Below are 18,855 nucleotides of genomic sequence, written 5' to 3'. Positions count from 1 at the left end.
TGATCATGCGTTTCCCGTAGCATGAAAACCGGGAGTTCAACTTGAGGAAAATGATTTACAGTTCTCTGATGGAATGTCTTTATTCTCGCTCGTGTAGACGTGAACTGAAGGATCGAGCCGAAACGCGCTCGATCACGTATGGAGTGACAGAAACATAAAAGAGAGAAATAGAGAGCCATAGCGAAACTGGTGAAATGACGGTACGTCAAATTCAAATCGTAACGGCGATGATATACAATATACCGAACAGTCGCCATGTTATCTTCGTAGCCATACACACTGCTGGCGAAGTAATTACACTCTGTACTATGCGCTGTGTGTGCTGTATTAGGTATTGAGCATCGGTGCGTTGGAACGTCCAACGCATTTGAAGTTTTTCTTAGTTTCATGGTAGTTTGAAATGGTGTAAACATACAAAGCCGTATTTATGGAAATAACGTTGTATGTAAGTTGTTGTAACCTTGCACGTAATTAGTCGAACTTGTAAAGTAACTTTGGTAGGTTGGTTACAATATCTACCTATCAACCTTTATTGTAGTAAGTAACACAGCACGTCTGTTCAGCACGCTTGCTTATGATCGACTGACAGCTCGACTGTCTTCTCACTCTTGACAGCTCCATTGTCAATGGTCCACGACATAAGTTATATTTCTTTCATAACAGTTTCATCAGTTAGCGGGTGTTAGTTTGCTAGTCGCTGTACCTTTTTTTTTGTTTTAAGTTATCTGGAAAAATCTTCCAAAAGATACGGCCAGCCACCGCATGCCGGGTTTGACCGACTAAAAAACCAGATCTACCTTGCTTTTATTTGTCGAAGAGGAGGATCGAGTCGCAAGATAGTAAGACTCCAACAAGGACTGTGGAACAGTGCAAACGCCCTGTGCTGCTCAGGTCGCTACACTGTTCAAGACGGTGAAGACATCCTGGGCTGCACAGGCTGTCTCACTGACCTCCACGACGATGAGGACATCCTGTCGCACTCAGGACGCTTCACTGTCTTCCATCTCCCACTTGATCGATCAGGTGATATCTGCCCGCCGCAACCTCGAGCCCTTGAGCACCCTACCGCCCACAGGCAGGGATACTACTACGTTCGAAAAAGGCCTGAGCTCAGGTCACGACAAGGCATCGCCCTCTCGATCTCTCCTAATTCTCCTAAACACACGCCAGCGCGTCATCCTTCAGGGACCACCATCCTTCAGGTATGACTCCAGCGTATATGGTCACTCCGTAAGCACATAGTGCTTCAGGACGTGGACGTCGTCCTGCTCCGTACTGCCCTCTGAACTTAGTTAGTACTGGCCGTGTACTATCCAGGGACCACCGCGAGGAGGTGTCCAGTAGGTTCTTGCTAAACGCCGAGGTCGGGATAGCCTCAACGCCGCTTTGGTAACTCCACAACAAACCTGACGGAAGGTGCGAAGTCTCCCCTACCCAGGGGATCCCCTGGTCGCTGTCTCTTGGCTCTGGTCTGCGAGCGTGGGAACTTGCCCTTGGTCTGACCGTTGTCATTTGACGCCGCTCGTTGGTGTAGTTATGCTGTCGCGGCGCTGCTGGTCGGTGCCCGTGACGTTGCTGCCTGGAGCATAACCAAGCGGTGTTGAGAAACTGCTTACGGACGTAAGTTGTATTTAATATATTTCTAATTGTAAGGTGCGTTTCTCTAGCAGCCTTAGATATGAATTTTAATTCTGTATGAGACAATTCATCTTCATGATGAATAAATTTGGTCTCGATTTCGTTAAAAAGTTCTAACGCATAAGAGCGTTTTTCAAGCAGCGTGTTGACCCGAAACCTTTGAGTCACTGATTTTTTAAGATTATTTTCTAGATTAATTAAATTTTGTAAATCAGAATATATGATATCAATAACGGCCATCGTCCAAAGTCATTTTCAACACATTTTCTTTTTGTTTTGCTTTGTTTCGGAATTAAAATTAACATTGAACATCAAAACAGTGGTTGTACTTATTTTGGCCTCGCCATTCGTCAGTTCATGGTAAAACACGTCCCATCGCTCATCGGTCCGTCGGTAGTTAGAAGAGAAACAACAGCTGCTGTCGGTGCGCCAGCGAGTAGCCGGTAAACGATCAAAGCATCGGTACACGATGATGAAACCCTCTTCGCCGTAGCGTTGCGGTGGAGACGCCCTCCTCGTGCACCGATTATTGGATTTGATCACTGTATGTGTTTTCACTTTGGAAACTCATATTTTGGTTGTTTTTATAGTTTACTTTGATTACGCTTCCTGTTACACTTTAACTACACCTTCTTGTATCCATTTATTCGAGCGTAATCGCATTTCACCGTTTTTTTACATTTACACTTTTTTCATTTTCATCGTTTGTTATTGTTTTTACACTGGATTTAGATTCGCCACTTTTCGCGGCCAGCTCACGTTTCCGCATGGCTTTGGCCAAACATGCCGCTGGTGTTTAATAAACGGTTCGCATGTTTGACCAACGCACTGGAGTCGTGTTGAGCTCGCGTATTCCTATAGCTCATGTGGCCAGCTTCATCATCAAAGAGAACGAAGCCCTGAACAATCAGAATCCCACCATTCCGTTACTAATCTTCCATCCATAATAATTCATTGACAGAATAACATTAATATGAAACAATAATTCACAAAAGAAGAAAAAAGAGGGGATTAACATAGGAAAAGAATAAAACGTAAATTAAAACACTTACAAGACACGGAGAAAAGACGGGACAATAGAACAAAATTACGGAAGAGAACAGTATCTGTAGCAAGTGAATCTGTGAAGAATTTTAGAAAATTTTAGGAAAATTGTGGAAGTAAGTAAAAGAAGAGAGAAATTGATTCAAAATGAAATATCGTATCTAAACAAACATAAATCTACACCTAAAATGAACCTTCTGAGTGTAACGCTAGCAAGCTGTTAGAGACGGTAGTATACTGAAAAACAAACGAGTGTTCGCCATTACGAATCATTTTTTTTCTTTTTTTAAAGTTATCAAAAAAAAAAGCAATACAGTAATCTATACTGGAACGATAACCGTTTAGACGTTGACAATTTGATGTCTGACTTCCAGGTTTTTCCGAAGAGACGAGAAAAGGAAAGATAAAATAGAAATAATAGAAAAGAGAAAGAGAAGAAGAGAGAAAGAGAAAGAAATAATAGAAAAAGAAAACAGATATATGCATAAAAAGTAAATCAAACAAAAGAAAGAAAACTAACAAATAATAATAAATTGCTTTGCTGTGCACAATACAATCGGAGAAGTAGCAAAACAACGGTTAAGTACGTAGTGGTACAATAAAAGCATAATGCAAAAACGAAACTCGTAAACTCGAAATAGCCAAAACATATGAACAACACTATGCTATTTTTATCTTAAGGAACGGAATGGGCCCTATTTCATGATACTTTTCTCTCAATTTATTGATTAAAATATCTTACAGGCATGGAAGATGCCAAATGCAGTGCCATTTCCTTCACAGCGCAGAGGGCTTAATCCGGTTTACTAAATTATACTAAGAGCAAAAAAATGAGGCCAAACCACAAAATCAAAAATAAGGAAATTAAATGGAGGAATGGTACGAATGTGAAGGAACACGCGCAATACAGTAAGGGATGCATGTAGAATTCAAAATATTTGTAACTAACGAAATGTAACACTAAGCGCATAACAGACTAGCTACCGTAGAAATTCTCTATAGCGCCATAAGCAATTTGAATTTTAAGAATCAAAGCTGGCAGAACACAATATCACAATACTTTTACAACAATAGATACACTAACAACCACAACGAAAGGTAATAAAGCTAGTTATTCGAATCGCGTAGAAGCAGCCCCCAGCAGTCCAGCCTCTTTCTAATTCTACCAAAAAGCCCTCACGCAATCAACACGGCGTCGCAGAACATAATCACGACCACCGACGTGAGCCACAACTTGACGTGAGCGCGAGACAAACAGCAGTCACGACGATACGCGAGCGCACCTAGAATCCTGCGCGTGCTGACCAGCTTGAGACGCTTCTCACCCAACTTTCAATCAACGTAAAGTGGGAAAGCTCCATCACTGCATCTGCGCTCGCCTCACTCTCATGCATCGTCCTCTCGGCCACTCTCTTCCATCGCCAACCTTATTGTCCATCATCACGCCACAGCAAAAGCCCAGTCAGTACCATGCCAAACCTCGCTGCAGATGTCACAGGCGTGAATCGTCCGGCAGACTAGTTTGACCAACGAGAAATACAAGCATCGTGAATCACGTCAGCCAACGCCACAGCAAAACCCCAGTCAGTGCCATGCCAAACCTCGCTGCAGATGTCACAGGCGTGAATCGTCCGGTAGACTAGTTAGACCAACGCGAAATACAAGCATGGTGAATACGAATGCATTGACGCACCACCCGCCATTTGGCCACAGCGATATGCGAACATTCCAAAATTGCCGACTACAACGCTTACACCGTTCAACGAACGGACTTCGCAGTAACATCTGCACCACGGTTTCGAACAAGATCAGCCCATCAATGAAGCAAGCAACTCCGATCCGTAACAGCGCGGCAGTTTGACCGACACTTCGAGCAGGTACACACCGTAAGGCGGGCGGGCAAGGAGCTAGTAATAGCCCAAGTGGACCACGGGAAGCAAGCTACTAGCAAACGAGAGGGACAAGATCGAGTCGTTGTGGAGAGCGATTCGCCGGAAGTAGAGCGGTCGTTGGAAGGGATTGCGCACGTGTGCACGTCGTCGAGATTTGAGTGTGTAGAAGGAGCGTGAACAAAACTAACTCTGCGTGTAACATCGACGGGGAGTGGATCCAGTCTTCTGAATAAACTAGTAATGGATACATTGTTCAAATCGTTCTCTGTGAGTCTGACTCAAAATCCGAAAGAAATGTGAAAGGAGGGAAATCCTGAAAAGGTGAGTTTTAGCTGATCTTTTTCCAACGGACGAATGATAAGATGCGATCACAACTGGTGCGACTCGGTTCGACTCACGCTTGCATTGGTCATCAAAACTTCCTACGCAATCGCCCAATACACTTGATGTAATTTTATTCATATTATCACTTTATTTTGTTCCTTACTCGGGCAGTAATTTACCGTTCTTTTACCGGTTTTTTTTGTTCATATACTTTCGTGCACGTTCGCCCTGCTGTCTAAGTCGTGTCTTTTGTCTCGGCTACCAAAAACGCATTTTTCTCAAGGCTTTCCCCGTAAATCCTGCGCTCTTTTGCGTCTTGCCGTTTTTTGTTTGCTTCCATCGAGGATCCAAACGATATCTTCCTATGCTCTTTACGTGGTTCATTCCAATTTGGTGATGGTTATTAAACTGTGTGCCACACGAAGATGCATACATATGAAAGGTACACTTACAAATCGGTTTCCTGCTTCCATAATTCTCGTCGACGGACGAAAAGTACAACAGACACACATCAAAATTAGTTGAAAAGCTTCGCCATCCCTTCATGATGTTTCCGCCGCGTATCGAATTCTATTGAAATGCGCACACTTTTATACTTCTTCTTGTTTTCATTTGTTTGCGGTTCGCTTCCGTTTGCACCAACCACTGCTCGTTGGTGCCATGAGTCCTTTTCTACGCACCATCATCTAATTATTGTGAATAACGTGGCCATTTGGTATATTATCCATTGTTTTGTATCTTCTGTTTGTTGCTAGTTCCTGTTGGTTTATCTATGCAATGTCCGTGTGTGTCTTTGTGTTACGGTAAATACGTGATTCATAGGCGTTTGCACGCCCTTCGATAAGGATGGGTTTTATAGAAGGATAAAAGTTTTGTTTTATAGATTTGTTACTGTTGTTCAACACAACATTTTTTACGCTCCCGTTCGTCCCTTTTTCGCACTTACTGCCGTCGCCGCAAGCACACACGTACACTTATAGCTTGGGGACAGGTTTTTGTAGTTATATTTTACGTGGAGAAGAGTTCATCCAGCTGTACCGTAAGTTTACATCATTATTCGAGATGCATAAATGGGTGTAGAAGTAAAAGTGAGACAGTTTATAAAAATGGTTACCTCCTCACTGTCGTGCACCAGGGCGCAGCAGATCGCGATCGATCTCTATTCATTACGAACAAATGCGTCTCTTTTTCACTACAAAATTAATCCATCGGACGTATTAAAGGGGGTACACGCTGCTATTACGCAGCAAATGCTCCACAAACGCGACAGCAATAACGAGACGGTTGTTTTTGTCCTATCGTCATCGCATGTGGCCCTTCCCTTCTTCAATATCACTAGTTGACAACATAAAATTCGCTTTCAAAACATTTCCCTTTCCGGCTTGCCAGAGCGTTCGAAAGGCTAAACTGTTGCTAAACTGTCGTTTCCGTTCGACATAAAAAAAAAAATGAACAATGTCTAGACTAACCTAAGGTATCGATTCGATTAAAAAAATTAAAAAAGTAATAGCATTTCAATAAAATAATTTTACGAATACCCCAGTAACTCTAGGTGAGATTCTGCTAATATTATACAAACGACCTTGGCTCAGCTCAATCGCATTGGCTGCAGCGCGGAGTTGCGGAGTCCCAGAGTTTTGCCATTGGGTAGCAGTAGAGAACTCTGTACTCGCAACCTAACACTGTTCCTTTGCACAGCAGGAGAACGTTGACCCCGTTAGTTTGTCTACCGTTTGCTGATCACTTCGTTGAGTAGTACATTTGATGAAAGCCTTGGTCGGGTGTATCTTACGGGGTCTGGTTTAGAGTAAAAATAATCAGCCTTGGTATGTCTAGTAATAGATCGATTTTCTTTCCGGTGCCGATTTTCGAGCAACAATTGAAATCAGATGAGCCGGCTCAAAGGAATACTTTTGAGCACAGCTTCTTCCTGGTTTGCTGGTGTTTCAGTCGAACAGTGGAAATTTCTTGTATAATTGGCTACGGACCGACAAGCGCAAGATCAAATCGGTTACATTCGATGCTACTTGACAAACTGAGAGCACATACTACCGGGGGGTTGCTAAACGATACATTCGGAAATTCGAAATCTACGTCGCCACACTCTACTGAAAGAAACTAAATCGATGCGACGGTTTTCACACGGGCAAGCCCCGATTGCTGAACTAAGACCGATCCAAAACAACCGCGGCACGGCGAATCCAGGTCGCGTCGAGTTTGTAGATTGAGTGGGTCTGTGTCTGTTTGGAATGGCTTTCGGTAGACTTTTTGTTTCAAATTCACGCAACGAGGTCCATGTAATGAGCACTCGTGCTGTAGCATACGTACCAAAGCATTAAAATATGAACATAAATTCGGAGTCTCTTTTGATTAAAAATACAAGCAATTTTGCCTCCCCTATGCAACGTGTGTCTCGGTACACCAATCTCCATCGATCAACTCAAACAAATCGTCGCGTAACGGATACGCTAAGCAAAAGTGGGCACGCTTCCCAGTTTTACTCGAAATAGAAATGCTATAAAATTCAAAACGGTGTACATTTGCGCACCATGGAGCGCCTAAAGTCCTTATTGCCAACATTCTTGTGTTGGCGCCCTGCCCCTTCCGAAAACAAATGCATAATGAGTATAAAATCTAACAGAATCAGTGTGTTTAGTGTGTGGTTTTACCAAAAAAAAAAAAAAAAAAAACAAGGAAACGAAAAACATCTACAACTTTGCGTTCTAGCTAGTTGCGCTCTGAAATGTTGCGAAAACAGAGTGCCACCCGACGGCGGGTGCTCTTGGGCATCGCCGAGACTTGGCACTGTGTGTGATGTGCATCGCCTGGAACTCTGCTTGTCGTTTGTCGAAAAGGGCGCAGCAGCCCCTTACTCGTGTTCACTCGGGGCCCCAGGATAGTAGTACGGTGGAGGGCGCTCGTATTCTGCCGCCGGTGGAGCCATCGGAGGGTTCTGGTAGCGTGGCGGAGCACCGTCCCAGTTTCTGCAAAGACGAAAGACGAGAAAATTTATAGAGCACGTGCAGTGACAGGACGCTAGAGCTAGTTACTGTGTTACGGGGGAGGACCGAAGCTAACAAAATGTCTCGAAGGCAAAATGTTAAAAAATGTAACAGACAAATTTTGAATCTATTTACACAGCCACACGTACACGCGTCACCATTTTTCGCGACTCCATCAAACGATCGTCGAACGCATACACTACCCAAACAGTTCGCTAGGGCTTCATTCCTTAGAAACTCTTTCAGAATCAGGATTCTGATGGTTCCCACATGCCAATACTGCTTCCTTACTCCTAAGACAGCCAATCAGTACCTGTGATCTTCTTTGTCGAAGCGAACTAGCTTTTGGGTCTGAGAACTTTGTTTCGAACATTTGAACACCTTTGCCATAGGTGAACACTCAAGCTAAACTGACTCATCCACAGCAAGAGGCGCAGCAGGAGAATTTCGGGATAGGATTCGTATTTCCGCCACACATCGACAGTGGTGGTGGTGCAGGGTTCGCTAATCGCCACGAGTGGAAAAGACTACGGGGTTGGAAGGGACACAATGTGCCGTGACCATTCCTAGTCGTTCGTGCGCGTTTTACTCACGGATCACAGCAGAGTTAGGCACGCAGTGATCGTGCCTTTGTGTGTTTGTGTTCGTGTTGTGTTTTTGTCCCGCCCAACCGGCTCTACGGAATGGGACGATAGTACTGCTCGTGTGGTAAACCGAGCCCGCCGGACCGCAGCCGACTATCGCACGGCATGTACTGGCACCTTTCGAAGACAGCGTTCCGCCGGGGAGAGGACACAACACGCCGGTCAGGCAAATGGTAGCGGTAAGAGACAACGGTAAATAATACATTTAGATGATACCCATTCACATCGCGTTCCCTGCACATGTTGGAAGGATTCATCTAGTATGGATCGCCATCAGCAATCGAGAGAAACTAGAATGATAGATGTAAGCGATCCTGAGGGGGAACTAGGGTACAACAGGAAACAGTCAACAGGCCGCACACTTTACAGGCCCCAACCGGAACTACTACACCAACAACTAGAAGAACGTACACAACACAAGCGTGCACAAAGTCGAAATGGAAATAAAAAGATCGAAGCAAACTGTGCGGTAGGCAACGTTCCTTTAAACATCTAGGAAGAGAAGGGTCGACACCAATGGGTCTCATTCGAATTGTGCATGTACAAAATAGCGCGTAAGCCGCCCAAAGTCCAATTTAAAGACAGCAGTGCAGCAGAAGGAGCAATTATAGGGTGCGCAATCTTTGCCATTCTATTTGTTTTTTCTTCAAACAATGACTGAAAGTACACTAGAAAAACAGAACAACAGTGCGGCCAAAGGAGGAAAAGAGATAGATAGTGTAAGAAAGAGAAAGAGAGAGAGAGAGAAAGCGAAAGGGAATGACAATCACGACCAGTGTATGAGAACAACACGCAACAAGCATATAGAAGCATTCACGCAGTGAGATGGAAGGATAGAAAGTGAATCAGAGTCAATCAAAAGGAGGTCCATAGAGACACATGAAGAAACAATGGGAAAACTACGTCACAACAGCAGGACAATAGATCGGATCAGATTAGGCCATCACGGTGAGACAGAGAGAAAGGGAGAGAGAGAGAGAGAGACAACAGCGATAATGATCGAATGATTTTCTGAACCTGTCACGCTCTCTTAGAGTCGATCTTCCTTACGATGCACCTTTCCTCGTTCCTCCTCCTTCTCTCCCTCTCCCTCTCTTTCTCTTTCCACGAGTAGCACCGGCCATCTAGAGTGGGCTTCGGATTGGCCGCGGCCAACAGAATCAGTCTCAATATCGCACAGGACGACCACCTCTTGCTCTATGAGCTCGCTGGGATCAGTACTTTTCATAGCCACTGTCGGTGCGCGCCGACGAGTGCTTCCCGCTTGACTCTTCACTGGCCAAGGAGCGGGGCCTCCGGAACGACATGGTGCGGAACTCAAGCGGCGACGGAGTTCGAGCCGGCATCAAGGCCATCGAACGCACCGAACCGACGCTACTACTATTGCTCCGGCTAACGCCACCAGCGCCCCGTTGGCGATGTGGGCTGTGGCCGGCACGGTGATGGTACTGGTGGTGCCGCCGATGCCGTGGCGTTGGTGGCAGGTATGTTGCGACCGTCAACAGATCGGTCGAACCACCGATCGGCGCCGTAGGTCCCTCCAACGAGAGCTCGCCGGCGTCGTACTGTTTCAACGCTGAGTGGAAGTCGTCGAAAAAGCTGTTACTAAACAGGCGGCTCAGTGCGCGGTTCGGTGAATCGTTGGCGGGTGCTTCGTGGTGTCTTCTGCCGCCGCCGACGCCACCGCCGGATGACTGAAAGGACGACGAGAACGATTTTCGGTCGCCGCACACCGGAACAGGAGAACCGCCCATTGACAGTTCCTGGGGCGATTCGATCACCAGCGACATGGGCAGTGACATTGGCAAGGGAGTCGAGTGATGACGCTGGTGGAGGTTGTGTTCGTGGTACGGTTGGTGGCACTTGGTGGATGTTAGTAGTAACGACGGTGGGGAAGCCGACGGTTCACCAGGAGTTAGTACTGAAGGAATGTGCGACTCACGACTGTCCAGAAGAGCAAAGATGAGAGGGAGGAAGGAATTAGCGACAGATTGACCAGCGCCGGGCACCCCGTTAGAAGGAGCGGGGCAGAAACAATGCTTCTTGTGGTGGGTGTATTGTGTTAAGGAGGACACTTAGGACACTTTACACACACAGGCGTGAAATCTAGCGATACACATGGAAATGCACTAAACAGCGTCGTGCATGTATGGTCATTGAGGGTGGAACTACACAAAAAATCACGCTTCCTCTCTCTATCTCTTTCGCTCAGTTTCCCATTTTCTCTAGCGCCTATCACTATTGCTAATCTTACGCCACTATTCTAGCACAAAAATCAAACAATGCTCGAGAAGGTGTCGATCGGATCTATGCATTAACTTCACACACATCGTATGATAGATCTTGCTGATTGTCACCGACACTCATCAATCTATTGCAAAGGGCAACACACACACACACACACACATCGTTGGGGGCTTCGAGGGTCGATGGAAATGCTCCAAAAAAAAACAGTACATTAATGTGTATGCTTATGCTCGATAATGATGGAGATTGTGGCGATTGTACATGTTCGTATGTAAACCGTGTGCACGCTGTTCTGTGTGTATGTTTGGCGAAGGATCCGAAGAAAAAACGCAAGCGGCCTCCCCTTCGACGAGGGGGCCTTTCGTTACGTTTTTCCTGTCCCTTCACCCTCCCCGCTGGCTCGTAAGTGATCGGTTAGCCGAAACAATGCCGTATCTCTCTGACAGTGGCGTACTTACTTCGGGGCCATATCGTTGTAGCGCGGGTCACGGCTGTGCGAGGGGCTGCCTTCCTCGTAGTATATCTCACGCCGGTCGCGCGAATCCCGACGACGATCCTGCTTCTTGCGGCGCTTGTTTTTCGGTCCACTAGAAGAAGCACAGTTTGTGAGAGAGTAGTGATGGAAAAAATAAATATAATTTCAACGAGATGCGCGAGGCATTGTAAAGGTCTCTATCAAATGAAATAGCAGTTTTTGCCTTCTCATCACAATATGCACTACTCGTAAATACACAATACAGATACGGAGGAAAGTGATGTTCCCGGACGATAGGACATAAACTAAGGTGTAAAAATGTTTTAAAAAAAGATTAAATTATATTTCTTTATTTTTATAGTATGTTGGCTTGAAATGCCGAGGAGCTTCTCTGATGGCACGGCCCAAAAGGACGATGGGTGGTAAAATAAAGCAAGTAAAGAACCACTCGCAACCAAAATGGAAAGAAACTAAAACGATCGGAACAGAAAACACGAAACACATGTAACGCAGGCAGGCAATCAACAGAAACAGGTTATTTATGGACGATTTTCTACAAACAAGATGCTAAGTGTATGCGCGGTTACTGATACTGGTTAGTGTGTTAAAGGATTCATAGCACGACCGGGGCGGCCCAGTTTGGCACAACAATTTCGACAAAATTCGAAAACATTTTTCAAACAACTGTATAATAGACCGCCCGCGCCCGAAATTCCATCTACTTGGGCCGACATAGGAAAAGTTCGCTCAACAGTTCTATCATCCCGTTGGCGCCGTTGGCCGCGTTGTATGACTTCGAAAGACAGAACAAAACTTACCTCGCCAGAGGAATATTATCACGCTCGGTGTAGGCGTCGTACAGATACTCACTGCGAATGAAAACGGAAAAGTGACAAGAAGAGAAACGATACCACAAAACATAAAAAAATCGTACTTTAAAGCTGCCATCACCATACACGCACGCACGCAACACTTGCACACAGCAATAAAGAAGATTGTGATTGTGAAAGATTTTTGCTTATCAATATTCTTGGGAGAATAACATAAAATACCACTCTGGGGTGGAACTTTTGTTTCACAAGCCGGAAGCTGGAAGAAAATCGACCATCACCGACTGTAAAAACACATAAACTAAAAGAAATCTACAATTAGAGGTCCAACGGAAAAACAAAGAGAAACTAGATGAACAGGGTGAAAATGATACCAAATACCAAACCATAGCAGAACAATGCACGTTTTGCTTGTTACTCCATTACAGACTTGTACAACGAACGTGTAATACAAACTTGAGTGCAATATGCTTTCTAGCGGCGTGAGTGAGTAGATGTTTGCCAAAAAAGGTCGTTCCTGTGACCGTTTTGGGTCGAGAAAAGAGGGAACAGGAAGAACAGTTCACGACAGCTGCTGCGCTGTGAGGTGTTGTCGCGGGACCAGTGCTATCATGTACTGCTTTTTCCCGGGGCCGAAACATGAACCATTGCCAAAATAGCACGTAAAATTTTCGAATTTAAAAATGCCAAAAGCTCTCTGAAGACAACATATTTGGTCTCCGTTTTCGTGAACTGTTTGCTTTGCCAAAATACCTTACACTTTATCTACACAACACGAGAAACGAGCGTTAAAAAAGAGGTCATGAACAGTGATGAGGGTTACATATGTATGTTGCCTGGCACAAAGCAGATGTCACTAAACAGCTCTAAACTTACCCATTCTACTATCACTTCCCAAGTAACTCCTATGATACATCCAAGGGCAAGGATAACGCGCTACATTAAGGCGTGTCATGCTCAACACATGCTTTTGGTTTTAAAATGCAATAATGCTAATGGAACTAACAACACAAATAATGATGAAAACCAAGAAGAAATGATAGATACAAACAAAACACATCGCCATCAGTGCCTTGCTAACTACCCAAGAAAACGAACCGACCGCCTCTCGTCTACTTTCGTTTAGTATAGATAACGATTGTTTATTGCACCACAGTTACGTTTACTCCTTGTCCCGGTGATGATACATAGTTTTTTCGGCTAGAAATCATGCGTTTAGTAAGCGACCAGCTGCTGCTGATGGAGTGGAAGCGCGTGCACTAGACCCCTCTCATCGTAATACTGTTTTATTAAAACTAAGCGTTTGCCGCTGTAAACATGCAGGGAATCTTATTCACTAATAGGGCACATGTTATTGTCTAGCAAACAGCTACTCGGCCAGTAGTTACAACGAAACAACACTACGCAACACACCTGTGCCTTAGACTTATGGTAAAACTTAAACGGCTAATTAAAAAAAAAAAAGTAATCGCGCTACCTATTGGAGATGTTTTAGAAAATATTCAGCTCTTTGGATCGATATCGATTGGCATGCAGTGGAGTGAAAATATCTTAACTCCTTTACAAGGAGTACATTCGGGGATTGGAGGATAGGAAGAATATCTTTGGCACTTACGATTCTACCATCGGCCCTGGGTAGGGGTCCGACTTTTGGTACAGCGTGGATAGCTTCACACCGAAGATGATCGATGGCAGGAAGAGTAGCAGACACCAGGCAACACCTGCCCAGAATCCATTCTAAAACGGAGGGCAAAAACACAAAATTAGAGTGAGCATCAAGCGTCACATTCTATTGCGCCAATCGAGGTCATGCAACGGATTCAAATACTTACGAATGGATCGACGACTCGTTTGCAGGACGCCACTATCATCGACTGGTAGACGTTGTACACTGGTCCGCAGAGACCAATGTCACTCTGGGTCGCATCAATCACCAGGTTAATGTAGGCGAAGATCTGCTGTGTGAAGCCGTTCACCAGCTCCTCGGTGACGTTTTGCACGAACGTTTTACCGTACTTGTTGATGTACTCTTCCGCTTCGGTGATTTGGATGAGAAATTTGTCGATGGCATCAGAGAATGACTTTTCGCCAAACTTCAAACTGCTGTCCAGCGAGGTGGACAGTTTAATCAGTTGGTTCGTTGAAGCTATCATCGGATCGACGAGATTCGTCTGCAGAAAAAGAACGTAGCACCGACAAGGATTAAACCAGCACCTAACGGACTGCTGCAGACGCAACAAGGGAAAGCGGGCTCGCGATCAGCTCACCTGATAGGAAGACAGGTGGAGTGCTTGATTTTTGAGGTTCACTTTAATGTCATTCATTTCCTTTCCGGGTGGCACACGGTTGGCTACTTCGCGCAGCTTTTCAGCAATCTCATTCAGGTTGTACTCGGTAATGTTGAATGTTAACTGCAAATGTCAAAGAAACGGGTTAAGTGTTTGATAAAATGTGCGACAAATATTTACTACGCGCACGAGCACTCACGTTGTCCGTAAATTTATCCACATCGAAATCGTTCAATTTTGACGAGCGCAACGTTTCGATGTCCTTTCTCGCCTCGGGCGTCAGAATTTGTACCGGCTCAATCCGGATCTTGTCCTTCAACGCTTCCAGCTCGCGCGTTATTCCATAGTCCTCCGGGTAGTCGCGTATCGTTCGTATGTCCACAAAGTTGTGCATCTTCAGCACCTTGTAGATGGATTCGTTTCTCTCGCAGGAAACGATCACCTCACCAATATGAATCGGTTCAACCGTTTCGCTTGCACGCAGCTTTGCCTTGGAACGCTCGGTTTGCGCCCGGAGCTCCGTGTACAACCGATTCAGGTTTACGAATTGATCAACGTAGTTGATCAACTGATCGTCACCCGGGTTGCGCAGCGAATCGCATGCCGCGCGGCGTGCCAGGGTACCAACGAGGAACGAGGCCAGCGATACGGCCAGAATCACGGAGAACGTCAGGAAGATAAGGGCAACGGCACTGCAAGAACGAGCATCAAGAGGATGAGAATCGAATGAACACACAAAGGGGTCTAATGATCGTTTTTGGTGCGCCACTTACAAAATTAAAAACCGTCCACCAGCACCCTTGTTGCAGCAATCGTCACCGTAACCATCCGGGCGTTTACCGCAAATGCCGCACAGCAAACCAAACACCAGACAGATCAGAATCAACAACAGCACCGAGCTAATGCCTAGCCCGGCATAATACCGGTAAATACTGTACTGCTCGATGTACTCGTCGGCGGTGTCCAAATGCTTGTACGAGTTGTTTCCCAACACATTGGCAACGTCATTCAGGCGAACCGTCAACATGTCCGACACCTCCTTGATGGCTTTTCCGGTCGAGTCGGATGCGGCCTGCACTTTCGGGATGTTTTCCAGCACAGTTTGCTTCAGCCTGTTCTTCAGCTGGTTCATTTGCTCGACGCCATTGTAGATGGCCTTGCCCAAACCACTGTCCGTCAGATCCGTAACGCTTTGAATGATCTGCGATAAGTCTGGCAGCTGGTTGGTGGAAAGGAATTTAAAATACAAAAATAAAACGTTAGAACAATGGGCCTAACTATACGGTTGAGAAAGCAATGACACGTCGAAAAAATATTTATTAAAATAAAGCAATTATGAATACAGGTAAATGCTGCACAAAATTACACGTGCATCACGTCTTGTTAAAGATGAAGTTTGCATCCTTCGTAACTCGATCTGGCAAGGCGCTTTAGTAGGCGCTCTATCTGTATTAAATTAATCCTAAGATTTCATTTTCCAATTAAACCGTTTATAATCGGTTCCGTTGTTGATTCAGGTTTGGGCACTTCCAATTCGGTCAATTGTTTTATAATTCCAGCCAAAAGTATGCAAGTCAGGAAAGAGTGATAACAAACAACAACAGAAATACAGATTGACACAGAAGATAAAACAAAATCATCTTTTTAATACACACAACATACCAACAAACACACTAAGTATTATAAATGGTAAAATATATTGAAATAAACAATGTGTTAGAGATTATAGCATACAAAATAAGAATATAATTTTTAAAAAAGAGACACACACACACAACGGCGATCGATTGGAACGAAAGAATAGACAATCAACGTAACATAAAGTTGTCCACAACTAGCACAGTAAAGCCGAAAGAATCACCTACCCTCGGGAAGTATCTGTCTTGTATCTGTTCGATGATGAGAATGTGGGGTTGAAGAAAACAATGTCCAAGATGAATAAAATTTCAAGAACCGGTTAGTAGCACAATGGTTTGGTATAGGTGTTTCGCATTAGTGGTGGTAGTAGTGAAGGTGATGGTGGTGATAAGTAAAGGATGATACACCTGATTCCCGTGTCTCTTCCCTTCAAGTGTACTGTTTGTTCAAAATAGTGTTTGAATAAATTAAACGCAAGCTTCATCGATGGTTTCGAACGACATACGGTGACGGCGAAAAACGATGGAACATAAAATAATTTAACTTGCTTCACGACAACAACAAGACGATCGCGTAGTTGATCGGTAGGAAGCATAGTTTGAACAGGCATTGAACATGATCAGATAAACAATGAATGCATAAATAAATGTTTAAATGTAAGTTAAAGGTCATGGTCGAATGAACAATTGTTACGTTTTCATGATTCAATAGAATGATAGAGTTTGATCGCTTGGAATTTGACGAAACTAACACAAAATTACAAAAGCAAACCTATTTACAATTAACAAGATGATTTGATACATGATCATGACGCCGATGTTTTGCATAGACAAAAACGGTTGCTAGTCGAAACATAAATTAAACGAAACTTGTTTTAACACCAATCTGTACGATTGAGATATCAAATCTCTTGCAAAGAACCAGAACCAGAACATCAAACCAGAAGTTCCACTGCACTGATGTGATAAATGATTAAATCATCGAAACCATCCACAAACCAACTGTGTTAGTAGCGCGCCCACGTATGTCAATCTCGGTGGAACGCGAAATTAGGATTAGTTTCAACATCTTCGATTAGTCGAATTGGCCGCCACCTTCTACCACCATCACCAACACACACACGCATAAAACATTATTATCAACGGTGCCGGACACTAAGAGCACCAGTTTCTGCTGCTGCTGCTTACCGAGTTGTAATCGATACCGTTCACATTCAGACGCCCAATCTTGTAGTCGTCCATCACTTTGATGCACTCCTGTGTGCCACATTTGTTGAGCGATGTTAACAACTCCCTTTTCACTCCTCTTAGACCTAAGATGGAAGGAAGCAATGTCATTAAAATATTCTCCAACAACACCGAATCCGATCCATTCCTTACCATCGTTCAGCTGGGAAGCGGTGATTCGTAGATCACTCGTCAGTTGCTTCATCTTTTCCAAACTTTCCCGGATGCCAGGCAGCTTTTCGACGAACTCGTACAACTTGGTCAGCTTCTCGGCCTTCGATTCTTCCTCCAGTCGCTGGATGATGTTGCCAGAGGCGTCGTGCAGCATTTGCTTCAGGTCACTGTTCAGTTCCTGGTAATTCTTGTTCAACAAGTGGTCGATGTGCGTCGAGGTGGTTTGCATGAAGAGTCGCGTATCGTGGACTCCCTGCCGGGCGGAAGTGGTTATGTTCTCTACGCCATGCTGCATGTAGCTGTTCGTAACGAACGCCACGACAACCCCAAATCTGCACACGGGGGAAACAGAACAGAAAACCTTAGTGTCGGAGAATGCACATTTGCTGCTTCAGACCCAAAGGGCAAAGAAGCCATTTAAAACCCTGACGGGTCAGTGGTGGCTGGCTTCAGTGCAAGCCGGACCCGTCGTCAGGAAGCTTACTCACACCAGTGCCGAGGAAGAGCAGATCAACAGGAAGCCCAGTACCGCTCGGCGGCAGGTGTCGTGTTTCTTGTCGAAGGGCTGCGATCGGCCACCGCATCCGCCGAAGCACCGACAGCAGCACAAACAGAGACCCATGATGGGCATGATCGCGATCGTTACTAGGCAGATGGCCGTCACCAGCAGCAACGCCCAGTACTGTTTCAGGAGCGGCCCCCAGTTGTTGTCTTTAATGTTTGGTCCCGCCTCGATTGAGCCTTCCTTCACGATGATATAACCTAAGCCAAACGGTAAAAAGAATAATTAAAATCTACTTCGTCATCGATTTGTTTGCCCTCGTCTGTATTTACCTTCTGGAATGGGAGTTTCATCAACGAACAGGTTGATGACGTGATTGGTGATTTCGTACAGCGGTGCCATACCACGCGCATTGTACGACTTTGAGCTGAGATAGTCGGCAGTATCGTTAAATCGGGTAAATTCAGTCGCGCGGATTTTCAGGATCGGTTCCGCCTGCGCCACCGCTACGAGCGCACTAGGTAGGATGAGCAATAGTAGAGGGAAGCCAGCTAGCCGCAGGCCCTTGAGCAACGGTTGCTGTCGTTGGGACACTGTCGCAGAACCGGATACGACGTGTGCCGCCATTTTGTGGTGTTAAGGTGATGATCGTGATGATGACGTTCCTTGGTCGGTCCTTGGTTTCGGGTGGTTACGTTCGCTGATAGTGGCAGACTTTACGCTGTTGGCCACTATGGTTTTCGGTAATTCTGGAGAGAAAGCACCAAGAGAGACAACAAGAAACGTATTACACGTGATGTTTGAGGCTACATGATACTTAAAAGTACGCCTGCAAAAGATACTATCGCTTCGACTCAATCAGAATTATTGTAATAGCACCTCACAGCAGTTGAAGGTTACGGTCGTCAACTGGTTGGCTATAAAAACTTTG

General features: G+C 45.0%; 1 protein-coding gene across 1 annotated transcript in view; it reads right to left on the bottom strand.

Annotated features, from left to right (window-relative positions):
- Nucleotides 1–9,758: 9,758 nt before the first annotated feature.
- The window catches only part of LOC131205599 (prominin-like protein), a 31,975-nt gene continuing 22,878 nt past the window's right edge, over nucleotides 9,759–18,855 (bottom strand). The window contains exons 2-14 of the mRNA XM_058197765.1: nucleotides 18,257–18,673; nucleotides 17,911–18,184; nucleotides 17,402–17,754; nucleotides 17,210–17,334; nucleotides 16,250–16,273; nucleotides 15,158–15,603; nucleotides 14,584–15,076; nucleotides 14,364–14,507; nucleotides 13,929–14,267; nucleotides 13,712–13,833; nucleotides 12,085–12,135; nucleotides 11,250–11,378; nucleotides 9,759–10,488 (exon numbers count right to left, since the gene is read on the bottom strand). Of these exons, the coding sequence (XP_058053748.1) occupies nucleotides 9,759–10,488; nucleotides 11,250–11,378; nucleotides 12,085–12,135; nucleotides 13,712–13,833; nucleotides 13,929–14,267; nucleotides 14,364–14,507; nucleotides 14,584–15,076; nucleotides 15,158–15,603; nucleotides 16,250–16,273; nucleotides 17,210–17,334; nucleotides 17,402–17,754; nucleotides 17,911–18,184; nucleotides 18,257–18,551 (3,525 nt within the window). The 5' untranslated portion in view covers nucleotides 18,552–18,673. The remainder of the gene's footprint in view (nucleotides 10,489–11,249; nucleotides 11,379–12,084; nucleotides 12,136–13,711; nucleotides 13,834–13,928; nucleotides 14,268–14,363; nucleotides 14,508–14,583; nucleotides 15,077–15,157; nucleotides 15,604–16,249; nucleotides 16,274–17,209; nucleotides 17,335–17,401; nucleotides 17,755–17,910; nucleotides 18,185–18,256; nucleotides 18,674–18,855) is intronic.

This window comes from Anopheles bellator, chromosome 1, assembly GCF_943735745.2.
Source record: "Anopheles bellator chromosome 1, idAnoBellAS_SP24_06.2, whole genome shotgun sequence".
Classification (NCBI taxonomy): Eukaryota; Metazoa; Arthropoda; class Insecta; order Diptera; family Culicidae; genus Anopheles; species Anopheles bellator.
Note: the sequence above shows the minus strand (reverse complement) of the source record. Positions and strands in the feature narration are given on the sequence as shown.